The sequence below is a fragment of the Drosophila eugracilis genome, unplaced genomic scaffold (assembly GCF_018153835.1).
Source record: "Drosophila eugracilis isolate 14026-0451.02 unplaced genomic scaffold, ASM1815383v1 contig_1104, whole genome shotgun sequence".
Taxonomy (NCBI): Eukaryota; Metazoa; Arthropoda; class Insecta; order Diptera; family Drosophilidae; genus Drosophila; species Drosophila eugracilis.
In genome coordinates, this window is record NW_024571881.1 from 1,174,333 (window position 1) to 1,200,006 (window position 25,674).

The 25,674-nt window shown below is 42.2% G+C and overlaps 4 protein-coding genes across 9 annotated transcripts; 2 read left to right on the forward strand and 2 right to left on the reverse strand.

Annotated features, from left to right (window-relative positions):
• Positions 1 to 40: 40 nt before the first annotated feature.
• On the reverse strand, positions 41 to 8,470 carry LOC108104916 (insulin-like growth factor-binding protein complex acid labile subunit). The gene is made up of 4 exons (XM_017211264.2): positions 7,643 to 8,470; positions 2,271 to 3,279; positions 2,013 to 2,211; positions 41 to 1,927 (listed from the first exon to the last, which is right to left on the reverse strand). Exons 1-4 carry the CDS (start codon positions 7,933 to 7,935, stop codon positions 1,032 to 1,034), a joined length of 2,397 nt encoding a protein of 798 aa, XP_017066753.1. The 5' UTR covers positions 7,936 to 8,470; the 3' UTR covers positions 41 to 1,031.
• Positions 8,471 to 10,406: 1,936 nt separating this feature from the next.
• On the reverse strand, positions 10,407 to 16,674 carry LOC108104912 (large proline-rich protein bag6-B). Of its 6 annotated transcripts, none has more exons than XM_017211258.2 (11): positions 16,227 to 16,674; positions 16,041 to 16,158; positions 15,743 to 15,954; positions 14,935 to 15,687; positions 14,317 to 14,866; positions 14,052 to 14,150; positions 13,299 to 13,847; positions 11,844 to 12,395; positions 11,387 to 11,778; positions 11,114 to 11,338; positions 10,407 to 11,051 (listed from the first exon to the last, which is right to left on the reverse strand). In XM_017211258.2, exons 1-11 carry the CDS (start codon positions 16,290 to 16,292, stop codon positions 10,704 to 10,706), a joined length of 3,864 nt encoding a protein of 1,287 aa, XP_017066747.1. In that variant the 5' UTR covers positions 16,293 to 16,674; the 3' UTR covers positions 10,407 to 10,703. The 6 variants fall into 6 exon arrangements, with proteins under 6 accessions (XP_017066747.1, XP_017066745.1, XP_017066744.1 ...); XM_017211256.2 differs by having other exon boundaries at positions 11,114 to 11,299; positions 11,844 to 12,794; XM_017211255.2 differs by having other exon boundaries at positions 11,844 to 12,794.
• A 4,646-nt stretch (positions 16,675 to 21,320) lies between these two features.
• On the forward strand, positions 21,321 to 22,036 carry LOC108104904 (pupal cuticle protein G1A). The gene has a single exon (XM_017211237.1). The coding sequence runs from the start codon at positions 21,331 to 21,333 to the stop codon at positions 21,970 to 21,972; it is 642 nt and encodes a 213-aa protein (XP_017066726.1). The 5' UTR covers positions 21,321 to 21,330; the 3' UTR covers positions 21,973 to 22,036.
• Positions 22,037 to 24,148: 2,112 nt separating this feature from the next.
• Positions 24,149 to 25,522, forward strand: LOC108104893 (mast cell carboxypeptidase A-like). Its single transcript, XM_017211223.1, has 3 exons — positions 24,149 to 24,741; positions 24,800 to 25,236; positions 25,518 to 25,522. Exons 1-3 carry the CDS (start codon positions 24,149 to 24,151, stop codon positions 25,520 to 25,522), a joined length of 1,035 nt encoding a protein of 344 aa, XP_017066712.1.
• The last annotated feature ends 152 nt before the right edge of the window (positions 25,523 to 25,674 follow it).

Below are 25,674 nucleotides of genomic sequence, written 5' to 3' on the forward strand. Positions count from 1 at the left end.
CTTCAAGAACTTGCTATAAATAAAGCAAGACAACAACAAATTCGATTTTTATTTACGATTTTATTTAGAATACCATTTTCAATTCCATATAATTACACGCTTAAATCTATTTTCTCATTATGTTAACCAACTGATAACAATATTTTTTCTCGTTTCTTATTTTTTATTCGTTTGTTCACGTTGTGCATGTGCACTGCTAAGGTTCTGTTTGTGAATGTTTATTTTTTGTGTGGTTGAGTGCTTTTTGTTATTAACATTAGCTGCGATTTGTTGCTCTCGTTTAACTCTAAGTACCTACTTGAAGATGTTCAACGTTCATACGTGTATACAATTATTAAATAAGGATAATTAATGTTTATATGCAGTTGCATATTCGATATCGTAACCTTTCGGATTCTATCGATAGCTTTCCGAATTTCAATTTCTCGATTTCGTTTGTCGCTAAAAACTTGAATCAAAAGCTTGTAAAATAACTTCAATTTCAAACGATTTTGTTTGTTTGGCTTCCAGTCTTTCTACAATGATACTGAGTAGATTCAACTTTATATATATTTTTAGATATTAGAAAACATAGGACTTTATAAATATATTTTTTTCGAAATTCCCTAATTCTGAGAAATTGAAAACCGAAAAACCATCAACGAAAGTCAAAACACACATTTGCAATATTGAGCCACCAACAAATAAGCTTAAATCATAAGACTGTCCTCGTACGTTTGTCCTGGGTCACGGGGTCTTTGAACCCCCAAAATCGTGATCAAATTGCGCATTAAATCAACGAAATAACTCAACAAAAAAGCATTCGGTCCGAAAATCTTTTCTCGATTTTAGCGATGACTTAAATAAAACATAAGAACTAAGTTAACTTAAGGCATACAAATCCGAACTCGCTCTCTCTGCCGTTTGCATGCTGCTCCGCCCGATCTCTATCGATTCTGCCTCCTTCACCCGTCTGCGATTTACAGTAAAATAATGTGCTCTTTATATCGGGGTAATCCCCCCGAGGAGCCAAAGCCCCCTAAAAGGAGGACTCACTCCTCCGGCGGCTCCTCGGGTATCTGGAGGCTCTGCGCCGCGTGTGGGTATTCTGCGTGCACGGAGTTGGAGTGGACGGATTCGGAGTCCTCCTCTAGAGCATTCGCCTTACTAGGCGGCGGCGTCAGTGCATCATTGCCTATTGGAGGCTGCACCAAATTGGGAATATACTCGACCGTCTCGTACTCGGTCTTGGCCACCGCTTCGTGGTCAAGATCCCGGTCTAGATCCCGCTCCCTCTCCCTTTCTAGCTCTTGCTGCAAAGAATCGTGTACGACTGGCGGCACCAAGGCATCTGCCTCATCATGGGCCACATCCAAATCTGTTTGGTTGAGTTGGGTGCCCGTTAGATTGGCCTCCTGGAGTTCCACAATTACTGGCAAAGTTTCATTTGGTTTTGGCGTCGTTGTGCTAGTGGTTGTTGTGGTTGGTGGAGTAGTGGTTATCATCTCAGTTGTTGACTCTGTAGTTGTCGTGGTAGTCGTGGACGACTCGGTGCTGGTCGTAGTAACAGGATTCGCTGTGGTGGACTCGATCTTCTCTGCTTCCGGCTGCACAGGAAGTGGCAGAGGTGGTGGCGGCGTAGTGGTAGTCAGGAGGATTGGCGGTGGTATCGATGAAATAACCTGCAGAGTGGCAATAATAGGTGGCAATGTGTTGTCATTGGTCTTGATCGGCACCAACATCTGCATCACCGGTTTGGCATCATCACGACCACCTATTTTCAGATTGGTGACCATTATAGGCAGGTCTACCTTGTAAAGCATTGGCAGTACGGTGCACACCTCCTGGTCATTTTCGAAGCACTGGGATCGACCACGGATACGAGCCTCCTGCACTGCCATCAATGGGCATAACTCGTTAAGCCCCGTGTCGCACATGATGGGATTGTCTGGAAAATGGTTGAATAATTTTAAAGATATTGGAAGTTTTTGGGAAAGCCTAAAACATATTTAGAAAACTCGTTGATATCTTACCATCTAGATGAATCTCCAGTTTGCCGGGAACATTGTGATTTTTGCAGCGAGTGTTGGTAACTAGTTTGCTCGATAGGGTCGAGATGTGATTGTTGGTCAAATTGGCCTGGCACAGCACGGGCATACCCTTGAAGTCCTCCTCCAATTTGGTTATATTGTTGTATGCCAACTTGAGAATCTTCAGGCTGGGCAACAAGGTCTACAGAAGGGTTTTACCATTTAGTACAGGCAATACTAAATGCAAAATGATGTACTTACCATTTCAAGGGCCTTCAGCTCCGCCAACTGGTTTCCAGTGAGGTCAAGAATTTCCAAACGGTTAAGTCCATCGAAATCGCCCACTTGGAGGTGCTCTAAACGGTTCCCAGCTAACTTTAGTATTCGGAGTTGGCCTAAACCGGCCAAAGCTTTGTTAAGGGAATCAATTCTGTTATTATCAAGTTCCAGGGTTAAGAGAATTAGTTCATGGACTCCTCGGGGATCGGGGAGTAGTCGTTGGATGCGATTGTTGGACAAATGAAGGGACTTTAGCGATCGCAGTCCATGCAGTTCCGCCATGGAGAACTCTTCGATCTCATTGTATGACAAATTGGCACTGATAAGCTTGCGCATGGGGAGTAGGGACGAGTTTAGTGATTTGATATGATTAACGGCGATTAACAGGCTTTCCACCTTCGAGCAAGAAGCGAACTCATCCTGGGCTAGGTACTCAATTTCATTGTTGTCGGCATTGACCTCGGATAGATTGACGGCGTTGCGAAGAACGCGATCGAACGATCTCAATTGATTGCAATGTATATGGACTGTTTCCAGGCTGTGCATATCGGCCATATTAGCCGGTAGTCGTTCCAATCTATTGTTGTGGGCCATCAGGAGACGCAATTGACTTTTATCCGGCAGCTCATTGTCCAGCGTTGTGATGTTATTCGCATTGATAAACAGAGATTGCAGATTGTGCAAATCGTGTAGTGAGCCATTGAGTGATTCCAATTGATTTCTACCCAAATGTAGGATTAGGAGACTCTTTGGAAAGGATCCTCTGTCCAAACGGGCAATGATGTTGCTCACCAGAATCAAGTTCGTCACCCTTTGAATGCCCCGGAAGTCCTCCTGTTGCACCGCCCGTATCTTGCACCGCCCAATGTCCAGAGTCAAAAGGCTCGGCATGTGGCTCAAGGCGTGCTTCGGGATCTCGTCGAGTTCGTTGTCGCCGATGCTTAGGTAGGTGACATTCGATAACCCGCGGAACGGCACCTCGGGCAGCGATCTATAAATAGCGACCACAAAAACAAATCTATTACAATTTCGTATTATTAGAAGGAAAGAGATATGGCTAAAACGGAGTACGTCTATCCCATTGCAATGGTCTAAAGATTAATGTGTACAAGAAGTTACTAATCACATGCTTTTTTAAACGATAATATTCAATATTCCATCAAGAGGACAACAAAGAGCAATATAAGGTAAAATATTGTACAAAATAATTATCTACATATACATAAATATATATTTTAAATAGGAATTAAAATCTATAGACGCCATCAAGTATTAAATGTTATTGATGGCATCAAACACTTTAAAGGATTTTCTAATGTACAATCCCTTTTATTATGACTATAGGGAATTTTTAATTAGTTTAGTTATATTAATTTAGTAATAAGGGTTTCCCCAAAAGGAAGATAATTCTTTGCTATTTTAATTTGAATTTGGTATATTTTTTTGGTATATTATCGCTGACGACATTTTCCAGTCTTTTTGTATATATTAATGTAAATAATCTGGTTTCCTTTTAAAATTTAGAAGTTTAAAATTTAGAGTTGATCCTGTCGTTGAAATTGCTTTTATGAAAACCTTAAAATGGTTCATTCTATATTTTATTTATATAAGATATATATTTATTTCGAAAATGCCTGATTTTATGAATGGCTTTCATTAAAATGAGAGCAATGAACCCTAAATCTGTTTCACGCTATGACTGTGATTCAAACCAATCTGTAATTAGTTTTGAATGGGTCCATATCACGTTTCGGATCCCTGGTCTATCTTTGGAACTGATGACGCAGCCTTATCAGGGGCTACGGCCCCCGAAACCGCCCCATCTCGCTCCGCTGCACCTGATCAGTATCTTTATCGACGTCTGCAGGTGGCTATTAAGTTGTCGCCGTCGAGGCGCCAAACGGCTACCAAGAACAGCAGATTCATGATGGGAACTGGGCTGGATGGCGTGCCAAGTGCATCCTTGGCGCCCGTTATTGGCATGGGATGTGGGATATATGGGATGGATATATGTACATATGGTAGCAAGTGCAGTAGATTGATTGGCAGGCTCTATTTTTAGCCAGACGATCTTGATTGATTGCCGGCTCCGAGATGGAGTGCAACTTTATCTGCGAGCTGGGCTTGTCAAGCCTTGATTATGTAATGAGAGAACCTGGCCAAGCGTTGGTTGCTCCTCCGTATACTGTATCTATAATGAGCCCGTTGAACTTGGCCACATAGATATCGAGATAGATAAATCGATGGATGGACGGATGACTGGTATGTGCGATCGTGCAAAGATGTATCCACAATTCCTTAACGTCAGTGGTATAATTGTCACACGACCTAAACTGGCCCCTTGATCATTGATTGAGCGTAATAATAAAATTCAATTGGACTGCCTGCTTCGCTCTTGGCTGACCCCGGACCAAAGACCACTGAAAACACGAAGAGAACAGTGAGCCGTTCCCGTTCCCATTCCCGTACTCGTAATCGTACCCTTAACATGTACCCAAAAATCGAAAACAAAAACATGTTGAAAGTATTCCATTTGAAAATTGTACTTCTCTGTTGTTGTTTACCGCGCTTCCTCCTAGAGAATCGATGCTAACAAATGAAAATTTCCACTCAATAAATTATGTGAGAGTAGTTATCATTAATTAATTGCACTTTTCGCACTTTCTCAAGGGTTACTACGACTGACGATCGCCGATAATGGTGGTATTAATGAAAATATTGCAATAATAGCCTCAAACAAATCAGCGAGTGATTGAACATATAATGCATACATACATAGTAAACTTCGAGCATGAGACCTTCTTATCGCCTGTGAAAGCACAAGATCAAAGCCATTAATCCATTGAAGAGGCCACATAACTCGTTCAGTACCCCCTTCTCTATTAAAGATCCCGTCCCGTATATATCCATTCAGTATTTTCCTCCACACTGAATCAAGTCTCTGATAGTAGATGATCGTAAAAAATAAAAAACATAATCATAAACGCTTTTTGATTACTTTTGGCGCACCTATAAACATTTTTTAATGCTTTATAATAATCGGCATTCTGTTATCAGAGATTGTTTTTGGTATTTGTTATTTTTGTATTAGAATCTGGACTACGATGGACTAGATTTATCTGGTGATTTATAGCGAAAATGTATAAATCAATATATATTTTATTACTACTATTTAATTCGCTGGAAAATTGAAAATTTCCCAAAAAAAAAAGTGTTTATTCCTTCATATTTGAAATCAAATTCCGGAAATTTCCCACAATTTACCGTATCAGCTTTCTTAGAAGTGGCGCCACGTTTGACATAAAAATTTCATTTAATAGTTATTAAATAGAAATGTCGCCTTTTCATTATATTAATATACATACATGCATATATACTTTTTAAGATTTGATTAGTCAAATAATTAAAACAACTTCTGCCAGTGCATACGAATACACATGTGTGGTAGCGGTACTTTTCCTGGCTGAGTTGGCATGATTTGGTCAAAGCGCGATATTAAGGCAATAGGTCAATTATTATAAATTGACATCAATGTAAAAAGCGTTTCCCGAGCAACCAGCACCGAGAATCGAAGGCATTGCCACCAAAGGCACGCGCTCTCTCACTGGACTCCCGATGGCTCTGGATGAGATCGGCGGTTGGGGAGATGGTGATTGGGACAGTGATTCGATCAAGTCGGATAATTAAATCATTTCGTCTCACATACAAACACACAAATTGTATTCAGCGGATGATGAATCGAATCTCGAATCAAAGGAAATATGATTTCAAAAAAATAGATATGAATAGTATCTACATATTCTCGGAACTAACAGATTATTTTCTGAGAATTTTTAATATAATGAAACTACATTCTTGTAGGATATATCACTCAAAAATATGGGTTTCTTTGGAAATGCTTATCTTATATAAAAAAAATTATTAATTTTGAACAACTCTTGATCTCACTAAAAAAATAGACAGCTTCCGGATTTGGCTTAATATTCATTGGGATTTTCAAGACATAATGTTATCGAAATTTCTAAGTATTTCTCAACAAAACAAACGCTTTTTGTATTTGCATTTTTTTAAACTTTTTGTGCCACTCAATATTTTGAGTTTTTGCTGAATGAAATTCTTTTGCCACAATGAATCCTGAGTAATAAAATTTTTGTTTTTAACCGAGACTTTTGCCATAAAACAGCGGAGTCAAAAATCAATGAACCGGCGGCAGGCGCTTATGAAATAGGCTTGAATGTTATTTCTATATTGTGAAGACCGGGGATCTGTAGATCGACAGCATTTATTTATATTTGTTATTTATAATTGTCAATATATATAAAACACAATGCGACAGTGAATTGAAATTCATTCAGAGTCAGAGTCAGAAAACGTGCAGTCGCCGTTCAAGTAAACTGCAATAAACATTTTTTTGTAAGCATTAAGTATACGCTCAATACAGCCTGTCAATGTACAGTACATAGAGTCCTATATATATATTTCATATACTTATAGGTGATAAGACCTGCCATTATCAGTTATCAACAAAAAGAAAAATAACAAAACATACACAGGGGCTTTAGATGGTAGTTGCTACTACAAAATGCCACTTCCTAATTAAAAAATTAAATCATTTGGTCGGTAATTAAGATGCAACTGCAGCAGCTCCACCTGCACCTACACCTCTACCACCACCACCTCCAGGTCCATATCCAAGTCCATCTCCTTAGCAATTTGCCCAATTGAGCTATAGATAATGAGTCGGTACTGGGCTCTTTGACGTAAATAAACGACATTGTTATTGTTTTAGTATCTACATGGCTGTAAACAAGACCTGGGGATCCGATCTGAGGAGAACATTTTTTTGTTCTTGCATTTACATAAGCGTATTGAAATTTGTGTACATTTTGCATTATTATTTTTCGCTCGGTTTTTATTGGGTTTAAGGAACCTAAATTGATAGCCGACCGAGCGGAAAATTCTGCCTGCGGAACTTGGCTATTGGCCTTGAACTCCCCAGCAAAGATATTTTGATTGAATCAATAGCAGGAAAATTTCCCCAATAATTGATATACCTTATACTCGAAAATCGGCCCACGTTCTTAGAAATTCTTAAAACGCACTGAATACGCGCTGGCAAAATATTCTTAATAAACGATTTTTTTCCCCTAAAGGATCGATCTTTACACACTTTTTACACCAAAAATATTTGTCTTGGAAGACCAGTTAAACATTTCAAAACGAAATTTATATGTTGAATGATGTAACTGATTTGTTATAGTGACTCAGGTAGCAATTTCATATGGAATGTGCACCCAAAAAAACCCCTTATTTGCTCCTTCTATGGGAAAATGTAAACCAGTGAGTCAACTCGCCTTAGACCGTTCCATTGCATCCGTAGCTTGTACAAGTTGAAGTTCATATCCGTAAACGATCGCATTTCCAGGTCGTCGAGTTGTGAGTACGTGATCTTCAGGTCGATTTGGGTATCGGAATTGAGCTTATTGGAAAGGGTGTCGACTACTTTGTTAAATGATTCCAGTTTCTCGCAGGATAGCTCCACATGGTTCCAGGCCTTGCCCGCTTCACAGGTGCAAGGTGATATCTCTGGGCGAACGGAACACTGGAGCGTTGCCAGGTGAAAGACGGTGTACATAATGGAAGTCATTTTGTTGAGTGATCAATCACTCTTGTTAATTTTGATTTCACAGTTCTTTGGCAAGCACAAAATGTTGTATCTGGGATATATGTTTGGTTCACAGTTCACAAATCACGCTTTTCCGGGTTTCGATGCCAGGATACACGATGCATTCGTTCGGGCGGCAATTTACCAACTGTTCGAGCAGGCAGCTCGGAAAATGTAGGGAAATTACCAACTAGACAAACATATGCGAACGTGCGGGGGTTTCCATTGCATCTCGGTTTTCCTGAAGGATTTTGTTGATTCTATGAACCGATGGCATCGGATTTCAAAGTAACACTCACTAGTTTACAAAAATTCTAAATAACACACGTGCACAACACTTCAAGATCGATTGGATTGATCGTATCCTCCTATCTGACAAGACCTCTTGACCCGCCTTTGTATATAGATGAATAATCTTTTCAAAAATGTTCGAATACCGCGGGCGTTTTTCTCTATATTCTCTCTAGTGATAACGTCTTGTTAGCAGAGCGGTCTGTTTGCGACTGGTGCTGCCTTGGGTGCGTTGATGCCGATTTCGTTGCTGCTGCTGTGCCGCTCTCAGATCTCTTGGCTCTCTTTTGAGAGAGCTTTGGCGTTTTGGCCAATTGCGGACTTGATTTCTGGCTATAATTGTTCACAACACTCAATTACATGTGTTCCTGTTCTTTCGGCGCCAGGCATCAATCTCCATCTACCATATATCTCCAACTCTTTTTTGTGCCCCCTTCGAGTGGCTGAGATGTAGCTACTTGCCGCATGATGTTGTTGTCGGTTGGTTGGTTGGGAACTTCTTCTTCGATACCTAGTTCTATGTATGGGGCATCATTATATTATCATGGGCACATGTTGGTACTTATATCTATATGTGTGTATGCTGCTTGATGTTGTTGTTGTTGCCGTACGCACTCCCAATAAATTGTCCTTTACATAGACATCTGGCACTCGCCTCGCTGAGATATGTTTTTAATTATGACTTTTTTGAATCGCTCTGGATCGTTGGCAGCGTTTGAATGGAACCGGCTTGTTTAAGGATCTCTGCCCAATTGAGATTGGGCCAAATAAAAAAATTTTCCATTGGCGCCAGAGCGATACAGAATTTCTGGGGTAACAGGGAACAGGGAGTAGGGAGCTGAGAGCCATGCATCAAAGTCCGATGCCTTAATTTATCTCCAAGTTCTGGGACCGCATGCATAATTAACCACTGGGAGCCTTAAATGCGCTCGCCACAAATTCCGCAAATTCCACGGATTGCGCGTGCCAACGATGTCTCCTCTTCATCGTCTGCAGTTCTGGTTGCAATTAATCATCGGGATCATCGGGGGGCGGCAACTGACTGAGTGGCTTCTGTAGCCCATCCAACACATCCATCTCCATTTTTTTCCTTGCAGACTGCCAGCGTGCGAGGAACCTTGGCACGATTATGTTATGTTAGGGCCGCCTGAAAGATTAACTTAATTACATAAAGCACGGTTCATGAATATAAGTTACTTTTTAGGGTGAATTTTGATCCAAGCCGGACCCCCAAAATATACCCTTGAAGGAGTATTGATGAGCATGTAGATGGGGATCGATGGAGCTCTTGAAGCTGCTGCCGGCGCGTACTTTCCATTGGGCGGTTCAAACCGAACAGAACTAAAGATTAAATCTAAGCTTGAAAGAAAGCTACTACGAGGAGAGAGAGTCTAAAGTTAGAGAGCGGGCGGTGATTATACCGTGGTCTGAACTAATCGAAAAAGTAGAATACTAAAGAGATCTTTATTTGAAAAAATTAGAATCATTTCACCGACTAAGCTAGCTAAACTTTTATATATTAAATCCTTTATATATAATACAAGTCCTTGTGATGAAAAGTATGGGATTTCATTTTCGAAACGCACTGTGATCCATAACTGCTGGTATGTAAATATAAATCGATTACGTAGCCAATCTATATTTAGCAGCCAATCATTTCGAGTAAATTATTTTAAGAAAAGCAATAATAATTATTATTTATTCATATGTTTTTTTCACGGCATTTTTTTTTTTTTTTTTTGCACATAAATATTTTTATGTGACACATTTTCGTGTTCCGATTGCAGGCGACAACAATAACATGAGTAGCGTAGGCTCCGGAATTCAATGATGATGATGGAATTGGAAGGTGTGTGATGCTGGATGTGGGGCTGGTCGATATGGTTGGATATGCCTCCTAAATGCTTCTGCTTAAGGGATATCCACTTGACGTTATCGGACAGCAATCATGTGCCATTCCTTTGGATCACGTCAATGCCAAGTTGGCGGCGGCCAAAATATTTGCCTGGAATTTGGAATTCTGCTGTCGTCATGGCTTCTGTTCTGCTTTTCCACCACGTCACGCGACTAGGGGACGCCACCGCCATTTGAGACAATTGAAAGCATTCCACTCTGCGTGTGCTCCCCACATTCAAGTCAATTTAATCCAATTCCAATCGCAATTTTTTGGATAATATGTGTGTTTATTATTTTGCTCCTTTATCGGTGACCCAAAAGTATTGTTGCTTGAGCTCTGTGTCGTGTCCCTTAGTGTGTGGATACATATCAGTTGGATATTATTATTCTATATAGGTTGAAGCTTTTGCTAAAGGTCCTCTCCGTGTGTTGGTGTTGTCGCAATATTCGTCGTCTTCTTGATTTAAACAGAACTTAGCCATTAACTAAATTAAATATAATTTTTTAAAGTAAAATGTACAACAAGCACAAGGTGGCCAGGTTTTTATGGTTGCAACCAATGCCTACTTTTGCTCGGCAAACTTGGCGATCTGCGGATACTTGCTGGACTTAAAATCCACATCCTGCTTGATACGCTCTTTAACACTATTCCGCACAGCATCCGTATAAGAAGCTTGGATGGCAGAATCGTGAGTAATGGATCCGATAACGGCATCAACACTGATCGAGGAATTTGAGGCACTACCACTGGTTCCTCCCAAACCGGCGCTCTGGATGGCTCTTTCCACTCCGTTGGCGATGAGGCACTCGATAGAGGCCGTTGGTTTCTCTGACTGAATAATTTTGCGCCTTTTGGCGGACATGCCCGAGATGTAGGCATCGGAGAAGGGCGGCTGGGGGCGGTTACTCTCCTGTAATAATAAATACATTTTTTAAATGAGTGTTAAATGCGAATTTGTAATGAAGTATCTACCTCAAACTGGGTCTGCAGGTCGCGCGTTATCACAGGCAACCAATCATTGGGGAAACTCATGTGCCACGGCTCCGATCCCACAATCACAGCGGGCAGTTGAGGTGCGGGTGTGCTGTTGCTGCTACTGGTGGCCACTTCAGCCATTTCCACATCTGTGTCTAGAGCTTGCTGTTCCGGCAGCTGCACCTGTGGATTAAAGGCAAGAGGCGGTGGGGCCACGAATGGCTATTGATACATAAGTTTCTGTATAGCTAAGAAATTTAATAAACTTACTTCATCGACAGCTATGGGAGGAGCTGCTTGAAGCTGCGATCGGAGATTGTTCGTATCTTCGCTTGGAGTTGGTGTGGATGTAGATAAAACATCTTGCGGTGGTGCAGCTGAAGTGGTAGATGAAATAGTGGCAGCTTCGCCTGATGATGGGTTGGTCAAGCCTCCAACGGCGGCGACGGCGCTCCCTGCCGAAGCTGTTTGCGCTCCGGCAAAAAGTCTGTCGTTTAAGAAGCTACGAAGCTGCGATCGGAGATTGTTCGTATCGATAGCTGTGGGAGGAGCTGCTTGAACGTCGCGCGGGACCAGGAACTGTAGAGCATCGCCAGTGTTGATGTCGGGAAATATTGGGTCTATGTAGATGCACAGGAATTGCAAGGCTTCGTTACGGAAATCTGGAAGTAAAAATGTATATTATATTTATGTTGTTCAACAATTTAGGTTTAATGTATTTACTTACTGGATCTGATGGGTGCCCTCAGTAGGCTCATTAGCCGCGGCCAGTAGCGATCCGAATTGGTACCTCCAAGACACAATACTAAAACGCTGGAAACTCGCCTGCGGAAAATCTCGAACCTCTCTTTAAGTCTACGCTCGAACTGGGCATCGTCTATTCTTTCGCCTATCTGACTATCAGTCTCACTAAACAGCTCGAAGATATAACCCAGACCGTTGCGCAGAACGTTGCACATCGATTCGCGGGAGTTAAATCTATTTCCCGAAGGTTCATACTGCGGCAGGTAGACAAGGATTTCTCCGAACCATTCCAATGCCCGATCTATGGCCCCAGGGATCGTCTGCTCATTGATGGGGGCTCCGGCGAAAAGACTGTCGTTTAAGAAGCTAAGAAGCTGCGATCGGAGATTGTTCGTATCTTCGCTTGGAGTTGGTGTGGATGTAGATAGAACAGCTTGCGGTGGTGCAGCTGAAGGGGTAGACACAATAGTGGCAGCTTCACCTGATGATGGGTTGGTCGAGCCTCCAACGGCGGCGACGGCGCTTCCTGCCGAAGCTGTTTGCGCATTATTTCTCAGATTATTAAGCAAAAAATTAGCGAATAGGGTGGGAAATTGTCTGGACAGGCGCGCGGTGGCGGTCTGAAGTCTACTCCGCCGGCCGGAGATCAGGCCTCCATTGGTGCTGCCACCACCAACGAGGGCCGTTCGAGCCGCCAGCCGATCGCGACTGATCGGCGATCCTCCCGTGGGCCGCACTCTTCCGGCACCGATTCCGGCCCCATTGGTGCTGCCACCACCAACGTGGGCAGCTTGAGCATGGGAAGTTTGGGTTTGCGCCTGTGCCCATGCTGCCGGCCGGAGGCTGCTCAATTGTTCGCTGGATGGTCGCTGGCGACGCAACGCCCACATTGGGCGGACGGAGACACTGCCGCGCTGGTTGCGACCAGTGGTGACTAAATGATGACATGGATAGAATGGAGATTAATGTCAGAGATGGAGGCCAGTCGATAGTCGAGGTTCAGAGATAGGCTTTTCCAGAGTTCTATGTGAAGGCCAAACACTTCTAATTAATAATGGAAATTATTATTATAGCCACTGCTATCTTTGACTCGATGTACAACAGACAGACGGTTTTCTAAACTAACTACTATAATTTTAAAGACCTCTAATTGAATTGGGAACGGGAATCTCTTGAGGGAATAAATAGTAGTCTCTCAATTAGCATTATTCAAGTTTAATGTTAAGTAATTAAAAGTAAATAACAATTTCTGATCAACTCCTCCTAGAGAAGCCAAAATACACCCTGATTCGACTGTTTCTTGGTATGCAAGGGCTTTTCCATCTCTGGTTGGTGACTGTGCGGATGAAAGGGATTGGTGTGCGAAGTGGGTCATAGTGAGGATCATGGTGGTGAAGTGGTAGTTCGATAGCTAACCCTGGAGGGAAACCGTACTCACCAGAACGAGCTGCTCCGGCTGCTGTTGACGGACCGCCGATGGTTCCTACTGTTGATGGTGTGGTGGTGCCGCGGTTGGTACTTGCACTGTTGATGTTTTGAGGCAACGGCTCTGGTTCCCGAATGTGATGGCTATTGCAAGGCAGGAAGCGGTCGAATGCCGTGTGCGTTGGAGCAATGCGTCCGCCCCAGTTGTTATTTCCTCCAATCTGAATTTGTGGTCTTGATGTGGAACGCGTTTGTGTGGCCGTGGTGGGCAAGGTGTTGGCCCTCTGATCTCCACCGCGAGTTCCGTTCGAAGTTGAAGCTGCATTTGGAGATCGTTCATTTGCAGCTGTAGGAGCACTTTCAGGTGATGATTCAGCAGTTGGAGCAGAAGGTTCCGCTGCTTCTGTAGCCCCGGGTGCTGGTGCCTGACGAACTGCGGCCATCACATGCACAGGCAAGTTAATAGACATGACGTTGGGCGCATTGAATTCAACATGAACATCGTTGGGTCGTTGACCGTTTACCATTGCCTGAATAAATCGAGCCATCTCCAGTTGGGGGTCTGCAAGAAAGCAGGAGTTAGTAAGGATCCATTAAGAGATATGACTGGCAGGGATTGAATAGGTTAAGAGCTGGTCAGTAAACAAGGCAAACAAACAAAAAGTAAGTGGAACGGAACGGAAAATGCTGTGAATGTGCTCTTAGAATTAAGGTTCAACTGCAATGAGCGAAATGAGCTAGGTTTAACCAAACATCCAAAACGTACTGGGCGGTGGCAGGGTCACTGGCACATAGACACGCAGCCTAGGTACTGGTCGGATATCTCTTTCGGGGGTTTCACTTTGATCTTGATTGTGATCGTGATCTATAAAAAACCGTCAACAAAAATTATGGGAATATAAAGGGTGATCAACTACTTAAACAGAAAATTCATTTTTGTGCAACAAATTCTTAATACGAACTTATCGATTAAATCAATATTTTCTACCCTTGTCTTCATTTAATGATCAATCTTCGGAAAAGTTTCTTACCCATTTCGAGTCGTTGTTCCTGTTGTGGTTGTGGTGCTGCGGCAACAGGATTGGGTGCCACCATGGGATCGTCGACGGGATCCTCTACATGGTCGCTTGACAAGCCACGAGCAACTGCGGCTGCAGCGCTAGCAGCTCCAGCGGCCATTTCTGCAGCGGCTCCAGCTGCACGGCTGGCGATCTCCGCCATTGCCGCCGCACTTCGGCTGGCATCGTTAGCAGCCTGCAAATTTGTGGCCTGTGGTGGGGTTACAGCAGTTGGAGTGCCAGCAGTTGTTGGTGTTTGAGTGCCAGCACCGGGGGCTCTGCCACGGAAAGGGTCGTTGAGTAGACCCGGTGGCGGAGCCAAAAAGTTGGGTGTGAAAATGTTATTGGATCGTATGTAACCGCTCTGCTCAACCAAAATGGGTCGGCAGGTAAGCACACGTGGTCCAGGTTGCGACAAGTCCAACATCAAATCCGAAATTGCATGCTGAGCATGCGAGAGGTAATGGAAAGCCTCAGAGACGCGGTCAAAGATGCGTTGAGCATCTTCGCGACCAGTTGTGTCCTAAGAAGGGACATATAAATCGTTAAAATATATTGTCTGTTTGTTTTTAAATAAAGCTAAAGACTTACGCTCTCTTCGAAAGTGGGATCGTTTTGTAGAATATCGTAGTAACGATCCACAAACGGCGCCAGACGTGTCTGTACGGTACGGTAGTGCTGTATAACTTGGGCCAAAACCTGCGGCCGAGTGCGTCGCCTAGGTCCTGAATTATTTGCTCCCTCTGCTGCCGCATCATTTGAAGCTCCATTGGAGGAGCTGGGAGTCTCTGCAGCTGTAACCGACTGACCACCAACTGCTCCTTCCGCCTCCACCTCAGGTGTAGGCGTGGCCGAACGATCTGAAGCACCATCTGCAGCCTCGTCATCTGTTTCGATCACATCCTCAATGATCACAGTGGCCGCTGTAGTTTCACCATTAGCATCAATAGCAGTTCCAGTAGCTGCTTCTTCGCTGGTTCCAGCTTCTCCAGTTTGCTGAGTAGTCTCTCCATTTTCATTGGTATAAACAGTGGGCAGCTGCACTACCGTATAGTTACGGGCTCCAGTTCGCGAAAGCGCTGCGGACACGGCATCTTGGACCATGTCGATGATATTATTGTTGCCCGGCAGGTCCGACGACGATACACCCACTTCGACGACGGTAGATTCCATAGACCAGCGACCACGCTGCAAAATGTCCAAGGATTCATTGTGCAGACCCACGGCGGGGTTTTCCAGATAGGCGGCTATATTGTGGACGCAATCGATCATATGAAGGGCTACGGTGATACGGTTGATGCAAAAGGACGAAGAGTTTGGATAGCGATTTGGGGTAGGACGAGTCTGTCAGATTTGGGTGGTTAAATTGGAAGTTTTTAAGAAATTCAGAAGGTCTTACTCCGGCCACTGGACCATTGTTTACGGGTATGGCCATGGTGCCCACAAGCATCCCGTCGAGGGCGCGGAAGTACGGAGATGTGCGCATTCCGGGCGGCGAAGGTCGAGTAACATTCCGGAATGTGCGCATGGGTTCATCATTGTTACGAGAGTTAGCTCCACGTTGCGAAAAGGGCGGTCGTTCGGCCACATGAAGCACCTTGCCATCGACATCTGGATGTGATAAATTTGTGTACATGATGTAGGTATATCCGACATAAATTGTAACATATGAGGGTGCTCCTGCTGGCATGACTCACCGTACTCTTTCACCTGCTTCTCATCAGCCAGAACTCGGCCCTGGTAGATAATACGCTGGTTTTCAGCCGCTATGTTGGTCTTTTCGGCGATCTGGTCCTTGAACTGGCGGATTGTGAGCTGGAAATGGGCGGGGTATATAGCTTTATAGAAGCCTCTAGACCTGGACACACAACCTCAAACATTACCTCATTGTCGATGCTGAATTCGTGGGTGCGCGCATCTAAGGTTTTTACCTTAAGGTTTATTAGCATTTTCCGGCCGGACTGTGTTGCAAATCTATTGAAAATCTCGTTTTGCTATCGGTTTTCCCCGTACCGTGCAAAAAAACAGTCAAAAAGGGGATCGTTGGCGTAGAGGGGACAGGGGAATCTTGTCGGTGTCGCTGTCACCTGCTCTCTCGCTCACACTCGCTGACGCAGGCCTTTGGTTTTTCCGGACACGTTTTTGCACTGGTCAGTTAGCGGTAAGAACGTATATATCTTAACGGATCTCCGCCTGCTCTCAGATCGGGCAAATGTATGCTGTTTTTACTCAGAAGCGGGCGAACGATTTCACAATTGAACAACAGCGGCAGAGGAAAATAATTACTGGAATTTGACAGTGTGGCAGTGTTGCCAACTCTCAAACTGAAAGATTAATCGAATGCCATATTCTAAATAGCTAAATCTGGTGGTCCTTAAAAATAAAGCTAAATAATTGTAAACATTTTCAATTCTTTTAAATAACAATATATATATGTTTTACATTAGAAAATGATTAGAAAAGTTTATAATTATATTTTCTCAGTAGATAATTGAATGCTAAAAAGCGTTACTTGGCTCAAAGCTTACACCATCTTTTGGATTTTTTGCGATATCTGGCTACAAAATAGATATGCTGGCATCACAACATAGGGAAATGTAAGAATACTAAAATACACCAAAGACGCAAACCAATGTATAAATACTTTAAACGATGTTAGCTCGGACATATACCAACAAGGAACGAACACGTAATCAAAAAGGCAGCACTAAAAACGGTAATTTTGGTTTTTGCGGTACTTTTAAAACCTTTTTTTTGATCGGTGCAACGTTAAATTAACAAAGTTCAGTTTTGTCTATGAAACGGTATAAATATTCTAAATGGTTCTAAATTGGTTCTCTGGGAGGTATCCCACGTTGTTGAAATTAATCGCAACGAGTATGGTCTTGCCTAACCTAACTAACCCAAGTTAACCAAAAAGTGGTTATATCCCTGGAGATTTCCTAGATTTTCGGCGTAAGCAAAATCATGTGGGTAAATGCGAGATGAACCCCATAAAAACGTTTAAAGAACTGCACATGTGTATTACAATTCATGCGCCCAACCTTTGACCCTTAACCCATAGCTAGGAGTAACTCCGCCATCACTGCCTTTGACTGCATCCTGTGGGAATTTTTCGGCACTGCACATGAAAAGCGGCGTTTGAATAATAAAGAAAAGAAAAGAACGAAAAACAGGGGAAAGTCAGCTAAGACGCAAAGGTGTATGTGAAGAGCAACTTTTCCCTTTGAATATTTAAGTGGCGCTGTGGCATCGGTAGTGGAAGTAAAAAAAACAGAAGGAGAAAAGCCAACCCAACCGCAACACCGGGGCTAACACAGTTTTCAGCACACCCCTTGCCGGAATTGTGAGGAAATTTGATTTAATTCTGCGATTGTGAGTCTTTCCACGGGCTCAAAGTGATTGCGACGAGCTCTTATTTCCCGTACTGAAAAGATGCCACGGAAATAGGCCCTGACAGATTGTTGAGTTCACCATTGACTTTGTTGGAATTCGGTTTTATAATATATATGCGTTTTATTTGTCATCTTTTGTCTTACTTAAGCTTCCAATTTAATCTACTAATTAGCTAAAATTAATTCTATTAGGATCATTTGCCTACATTTGCCCTAAAATATGGGTTATGCTTGGCCTGAAAATATAAGTAATAATTATTATAAATTTTCACCGAGTTTTGCTCGGGCCAAGTGCAAGTTTTACAATTTACAAATTGCTTTTAAATGGGCTGTGAAAAAGTTTTAATGAGTTTTCCACGCAGCCGTCCTACATCTAAGCACTCTGTACATTCCGCCCACCGCCCTGTCAACGATTTCTGTTTATGCATTTTCATTTTCATTATCATTTTCCCTCGTTTTTATTTTCATTTTTTTGGCGACCAGTACTGCCCTCTCGTTTTCCGCTTTCCATTTGTTATTAAGCGGGAGCTTTCCGTTATTTTTATTCCTTCTTTTTTTGCACCAAAAGTTTTCCCTGTCACAGTGGGTGGGCGACGGGCGTGGCCCGAACATTGAAAATGTTCTTTGTCAAGGGGGTAGGGCAAAGGTCGCCTAATGAAATTATATCAATCGGGCAGATCAGCCACCCTTAAGTCGCTGTGCCTGGCAGCTGGCAAATGACATTTACTTTTTCCAATTGTTCATATTTTCATTAAGCAACATTTGAATTTTCCCCAATGTAACCTGCAATTTAGTTTCACTTCAGAATCAGATTCCAGACCGAGTTTTGCGCCCCACAATGCATGATTCCATTTCTAATTTCGGTCTGGTCAAGAACAGGGCCCAAGAGCAAGTCTCACGTCAAATTAAATCAAGCTGTAATATAAAGAAAATTGAAGCCAAGTCCCATTTGTGCCATAAAGCATGGAGAGCCAAAGAGTATTCCAAAGGGGGAGGAATGGTTCTGTCCTTGGGATGGCGGTAGGTGGTTTCCACAGCTGATTGGCAATATAACACCGAGGAGTCTCAGCATTCAGGGCGGAATTCAACCCGTGTGCTAGTGTTTCAGATTCATAAGAAAATTGTGTTATTAATAATATATATTTTTAGAGAAACAGTTTTCAGACACCTTTAAGCAGGATTCCGTTTTAAGGCGTAACATGATTAAAAGACCCAAAGAACATACGGACACCCAGTCGGAGTTTTCCGGTGGCCACTTGTAATTGCCAGTAAATAATTTGACCTGTCAAATAGCAACTGCACTGGCCTCATAAATACAACCGCCAACTAACCGTGCCAATTTATAGTCAACACTTAATCTAAGCTGTCAATGTGGTTGCAACAACAGTGGTGAGAGCAACAACAATACAAGTTTTTTTTGGGGCGTCAGGGGGTTAGGTGGAGAACTACCAGTAGTAGTATCGTAATTGGCGGGGATTACGACAAAACGTAAAAGTGCAGAACGGCATGTGAATGCGGAAGTTGAGCTCGGAATTGGCCAAAGTGAAGAAGTCGTAAAGTTTTAGTTGCATTCTGCCGTCTTCGCCTTCGAATTGGACGCTTAATTTATGTTTCAATTCCAATTAGCCAACGAGGCGCGGGCTTTTATGCTACATTTCGTTCTTTTCCCTCTTAAATGCACTGGGAAAAATGCATTATTATCCATGGAATTTTATAATTAAACTAAATGGGAATTTGATGTATTGTATCAATTACATGCCTTTAATTAAATGTTGTCATTGAACGTTCAAATATTAATTTAAAATTTCGAAAAATAATATAGGGCAAGGATGAGTCAATTTCTTTCTGTACTCTCTGGTAATTGACTTTCGGCCTGGCCCTGACGCGTCATTTGTAATTGTATATCAGCACGAGGAGCAAGGACGAGAGCTGCGTTTATTAGCCATGGCCAAATGCAGCTAATTGAAGTTCAAATTGCGTTGGCGCATGAGTTGAAATGGCAAAGGAAACCGTTGAAATGTAAGCACTCACATGTGATTCCTGTCGGTTCAATAAAACGTTAAGTTCTGTCAGACGACAATGCAGACGTAAACGAAGACGAATCCACTTAAGGCCAAAGCGAAAAAAAGAAGAAAAATGTATATAATGGTGAAAGCCAATTCAACACTCAAACACAATCAGCAAAGAAAAGCGGAGTCGAAAAGTTGCTGGGGAAATAAAATCAAGCATAAATGCAATAATACAATTTATGTGCCGAATTTCATAAGGACCATAATGGACACACACGCGCACACACTCCTCGCTTCTTAATCCCCACAATAACGATATGTGTATCGAGTGGAGCCAACAAAGGTGACTCTCTCAAGTTGGCCAGCAATCGCCGTAATCGTAATCACATTTGCCGCCGAGATGTTGATGCTATTTGTGAGTGTGTGTCATTTTCATTGCGAAAAAGTTGTTTTATTTTTCCTCTGATGTTCAAGGCAACAATGTCCCCAACACTTGCCAACCGGACATCCGCTCCATACAGCCATCCATCCATCTCTCCATCCATCTTACCAATCTCTGTCTCTTTTGGCAAGTTAACAACATTTGCTTGACGTCTGCCAATTGCATTATGACTCAATTGTGAGCTGAACGATTTTACGGACCAGTCAAAGAATCAAAGAGCAGCATTCGGCATCAATGAGGCAACTTCAACTTGAGTGTCGGTCCATTGAGAAAGAAACAGAAACGGAAATGGAAACTGAGAACTATAAAGTGGAACTGGAGCTCAGGTCGTCCAAGTTTAGTTTCAAAACTCTCCTTTATATTAAGTATAGAATATTAATAACAAGATGTTTCACTCGATTATCTTTTGGATATAAATATTTTCTAACTTACGGCTTATTAGATATCTTTAAGTATCTGAATATATAATGATCGCTTACATGCTTCATTGTTATCACTGTTAATGTGTAAAGATACAAATATATCCCCATTGTCATGGATATCTTCATGAGAAGCCTTAACACCACGGGTAAAAGGCTTGAAGTGCTTGAACAGATGGAACAGAAAATGCATTAACAATTTGGCGGCGCCGTTAATGCATCTCAGTTGGGCCATAAATTGCGCTGGCCGCAATATGTTTGGGCCACTTGATGGCCCTTCAGCGGTGAATTGTAAGTTGCCATCAACGGCAGTCAGGCCGAATCCGTGGAATGTGGAGCAAGTGCGGCACAAGTGCAGAGACCTTAGCTTATTCCGGGCATTATGCAATGGCAATAGGCCAAAGTCTTGGGCTATTTTAACTGGGTCGACGACACGCCCTTCTCCGGTTTGTCTTTATAGATATATATCTTCGGGTATGTATGGTCACCCCCACTGCCTTTTGCGGCTGTCACTTGGAGCTGGGCAATTGTAAATTGATTTGCCACGATCGAGGGATAGAGAAATGGATTTCTGAAAGTCACGCAAAGCCAGACGGCAAGGCTGAAACGAGTTTGAGGAGTGCGCCCGATTATGAGTAATTGCAATTGCGGCGGTCAGGTCTTCTATATATGGCCCAACCACGGTCTTATCCAGCACAGTTGTTCCAATTGCTTCAATAGACATGGCTCACTTCCAGTTCCTCAGCGTTGCCTCCAGTTTGCTGCTTCTCCTGACTCCCACCTGGGCGGGATTGATTAATTACGCAACTGATGAGCACGCCGTGGCCCACACCCAACAGAATGTGGTGAGGAGCTTCGATGGCACCGTTTCCCACTATGCCAAGTCGGTGGCCACACCCTATTCACAGGTTCACAAACAGGACACTCGGATCAGCAACAATGTGTATCAGCCGGCGGTGGCCAAGACCTTCAGCTATGCCCCAGCACCAGTTCCAGTCTCGATCCCAGCTCCGGTTTACAGCCAACATGCTCAGCCAGAGCCATCACATTTGTTCACCCAGGCATCGCCGGTATACCACCAGTCTGCTCATGACCAGGCTCCAGCGGTTTACCAACAAGAAGCTCATGTTCAGGCTCCAGCGGAGTACCACCAGGCTGCTCATATCCAAACCCCATCGGTTTACCATCAGCCCGCTCAGGTGCAGTCTCCTTCCGTCTATCACCAATCTGCCCATGTGGAGACACCTTCGGTCTATCATCAGCCCGCCCACTACAGTCACCAGCCCGCTGTCATCCAATACTCCCCGGCTGAGACCGTATCACACATGACCTTCGATGGTTTCGGTACCCACTACGGTTTCTAAGTTTAGTCAATAACCTTGTGTATACTTATTAAATAAAATGTTTAACAAAAATCGTTGAAAGTCATAAAGAAAAAGTTTGTTGATAAGTATTTGTTGCCCTTTTTGCTTTTCCCATAATCATCCTTGCATTATGTCTTGTGCATTTGGCCAAAGGCATCATGGACATGATTTTCTTGTCCTGCCTGCGGTTTACTCCCTGCTTATCACTCACGTTCGGAGGCAGCGTAAACAAATCATAAAAATCCACAGAAAGTGCACCCAACAAATAGCCCCAAGTAGGACATTAGCTTTGGTCCTTACACCAGTCCGTGATTCTTACTTCAGCAGTGAATGGGAATGCAGAGGGGTTACGTGATTTGTGCAGCACAAACTTAAAAATCGGACATGGATGCTACGTGACTCGCCTGGCAAGTAAAGGAGCCAGGAACCAAGAGACAGGAGCCATTCGAAAGGACGAAGGACCATCAACTGGCATGGCTTATGAACTAATAAGATTTTCCCCATCCTCGTAAATTATGCACATTGACAATTCTAATCGGAAAATTGAAATCAGATTTTTGCAGGCTCATTAATTTTGCAAAAGAAAAGAAAAACTTATGAGAAGCCCCTGAAGCTAATCGAAAACTCTCAAAAGGCCGGAGTCAATAATCAATTTGTGTTCTTCGTTTTTTCTCTTCATAGTTTCTCTAAATGATAGCTTCATTAGCTGGCCATCAAAGTAATGGCCAAAATGATTACCAGAATAGGGCCAGCAACTTCTGGAGTGAACTTCTGAATTGAAAAACTAAATAAAAAGGCAAGAATTTGCAAAAATGAAGCCATAAACTCCGCTTAGTCCGGCATCCTGCAGGACCTGCCGCTTTTCTCCCCCCTTTCTGAACCACCACTTCTGTCCGCCACTTGAGTGCTAAAAGGCGCAATGATAAAATATTTGCCCGACCAAGGCAAGTAAATTTGTTGGCTAAAAAGTTGAAACAGCTAACAAAAAGTGAGCGATGAAGAAAGGCCCAGCCGCTAGTTGTTGTTTTTATTTAGCTGTTGCGGTTAAAGTTTTCCCACTTTCGCCAGAACCTCGTCCAGCAAGAGGATGTTGGCAAAATATAAAATAAAAATGCAAAATGCAAAATGCCCAGCAAGACGTATTTATCAACATAATTACATTTTTTTAATGGCCCTTTAAGCCGCAAAATGGCAAAGCCGCAATGCAAGATAAAGGCATGGCGAGAAATTCTTAAAAAAAGCTGCAAACTTGCTTAGCCATCTCCATTCTTTGGCCTTCCTTAGCCCTAGATATTATTAACTCAATTTGGCTTGCCTTATCACTAAAAATTTTTGAATAAAGCTACTAAAATTTTCCCCTTTTAAACATATTTTAATTTTAAATAGAAATTGTTTGCATGTTGATATTCAGATTGTGTTTGCCCTTGAAAGTTTTTAAATACTTTTTGCATGATTTTCAAATCCATTGCTTATATCTGTCCATATCGCAGAGATTTTCATTGTAAGAGAACGAAGAGAGAGTAGGTAAGTAAGAGTATTTGCTCTTTGCCCTAACTGTTGCAAATTAAATGTTAAAATTGCAGCAGAAGCAATGCAGTTTCCAGCTCTCTTATAAAACAGGTTTTGGAGATAATAAAATCTGTTTTATTAACATAGCAAATACGTTGCTTTTACTGTTTATTTTAATTCAACAGAATTTTCTATGGAAACGATTAATATATTTTATATTTCATAGCTGGCTTATCAGTTTTTTCGGATTGTTAAGCAGAATAATGATGTGCTATCAATTCTCTGGAAATTGTTAATGCTAAAAAAAATCATAATACTTACATTTCGACGTTTTATAAAATTTAGTTCATCTCCCCAAAAACATAATTATTATTCATTAACAACAACCAAATGATTGTTGTTTTGTCTTCCGACTATGTCATGCCTACGTCAAAAACAGCTCACTCATTGGATTTTATTATGAATTAATTGATATGGACTATTCCCAAGACTTTTATCTGCATTAAAATGTAAGAGTTTTGCTTTGTAAATTCTCAAACATAAGTCAGTCCAAAATAGCAACATGTTGCGAGTAGTTCTTTTCCCTTTCGTAGTGATAGCTGCCGCGAGTTCTTTAAATTCCAAAACTAGTTCCCTAAACTTGAACGATTACTACAGCTACTATGAAATGGAAGAGTATCTAAAAACTCTGAGCAATACCTACAGAAATGTAGAACTTCAAGGGATTAGTAAAACCGCTGAGAATCGATCGGTTTATTTGGTGAAAATAACATCTCGTCAGGATCATATTTGTCCGGTACCAAAGAAAGTGATTCTAATGGATGCGGCCATAGAAGGAAACGATTGGATCACCACCTCCGTGGCTCTCAAGACTATTCATGAGTTGGTGGTGAATTATGAAGAGAATATAAAGTTGCTGGAGCGCTTCGACTGGTACATCCTGCCCATGGTCAATCCAGATGGGTATCAATTCTCTAGACAACCTCTGTTTTTACATTGGAAGAAAAATCGTTCTCCGAATGGTCAGTACTTTGGCACCAATTTAAATCAAAACTTCGCTTCGAACTGGAATAAGTTGTATTCTAAGCATTCCTCACCCTGGAGCCAGAATTTTATTGGGAACAACCCATTTTCGGAACTGGAATCTAATATTATCGGAAGTCTAATGACAAATCTGCTTAAAGAGAAGAAAGCCTTCCTTTACATAACCCTTCATACTTCAACAGCACCGTCTGTTTTTTATCCCGAGCCATTCGAATTGTAAGTCCGCAAAGAAGTCAAATTTTATACTTTTTATTAAACTCTTTAATGTCTTCAGGTCTCCCACGAAACAAATTGAGATGTCCAAGAATATAGCCTTTTACGGCAGTAAAATGATATTTGAAAAAGCGAAGCCCTATTATGCGCACATCCCACCCAAGGAATTCAGAAGATTGGGTGGTACCAGTCTGGACTACGCTTACGAACAGGGCATCCCTCTAACTTTCTCAATCGCTCTGTTTGAAGAGCATTTATATTCCTCAATGCGTTATTTCGATAACCGGGCCATCGTGGGTTGGAATGGAGTGTTTGGCCTGGTCGAAGGTGCCGTAAAGTATGGTTGTAATTCTCCTTTGGAAGACAAATGCAAGTGTCTTCAGGAGGAAGACGAAGAGGAGGAGGAAGAAGAAAAGGAAGATAAGAAGGAGAAAACTGGCGATGAGTTCAAAGTCCTATTCATACATTCAGAATCCAATAATTCCAGTAAATCTTCAGGTTCAGCCAAACTAACTACCCCTTTGGCCGTTTTTAGCCTATGTTTACTGTATCATATCGAAGTAATTGGATTATTTTTTAAATATCTATTATCTTATCAATCAGCTTTTAGAGAAACGATTTAAAACTTAAACTGAACAAGAACTTTCACTCTTTTGTGATATCTATAACTTTGTAGCAAATTTTCTAATTAAGAGATAGCTAAACTAAGGGAGAAGAATAATTTGCTCTCTTCGACTTTTAATTTAATATTACATTTTAATTTATTTATTTATTTCTAGATTAAAGTAAAGCGATGTAAAATAAAATTTACATATAAAAACTCTACTTAAGCTCTTAGGATTTTATTTTTGTTGACGATTATATTAATCATGCTAATGCTAAGAGTCATTCGCTGCTCTGGTAGAAACCCATCGATAGGTTCTCTCGCAGCTATAG

Coding starts and splice junctions, on each gene's coding strand:
- LOC108104916 (XM_017211264.2), bottom strand. CDS start 7,935: ATGACTTCCATTATGTACACCGTCTTTCACCTGGCAACGCTCCAGTGT. Junction 3,280..7,642: donor ATGCAATGGAACGGTCTAAG/GCGAGTTGACTC, acceptor CGCTATTTATAG/ATCGCTGCCCGAGGTGCCGT. Junction 2,212..2,270: donor AGCTGAAGGCCCTTGAAATG/GTAAGTACATCA, acceptor ACCCTTCTGTAG/ACCTTGTTGCCCAGCCTGAA.
- LOC108104912 (XM_017211255.2), bottom strand. CDS start 16,292: ATGCTAATAAACCTTAAGGTAAAAACCTTAGATGCGCGCACCCACGAA. Junction 14,867..14,934: donor ATCCCACTTTCGAAGAGAGC/GTAAGTCTTTAG, acceptor GTCCCTTCTTAG/GACACAACTGGTCGCGAAGA. Junction 11,779..11,843: donor GAGGGCACCCATCAGATCCA/GTAAGTAAATAC, acceptor TTTTACTTCCAG/ATTTCCGTAACGAAGCCTTG.
- LOC108104904 (XM_017211237.1), top strand. CDS start 21,331: ATGGCTCACTTCCAGTTCCTCAGCGTTGCCTCCAGTTTGCTGCTTCTC.
- LOC108104893 (XM_017211223.1), top strand. CDS start 24,149: ATGGAAGAGTATCTAAAAACTCTGAGCAATACCTACAGAAATGTAGAA. Junction 24,742..24,799: donor TATCCCGAGCCATTCGAATT/GTAAGTCCGCAA, acceptor TAATGTCTTCAG/GTCTCCCACGAAACAAATTG.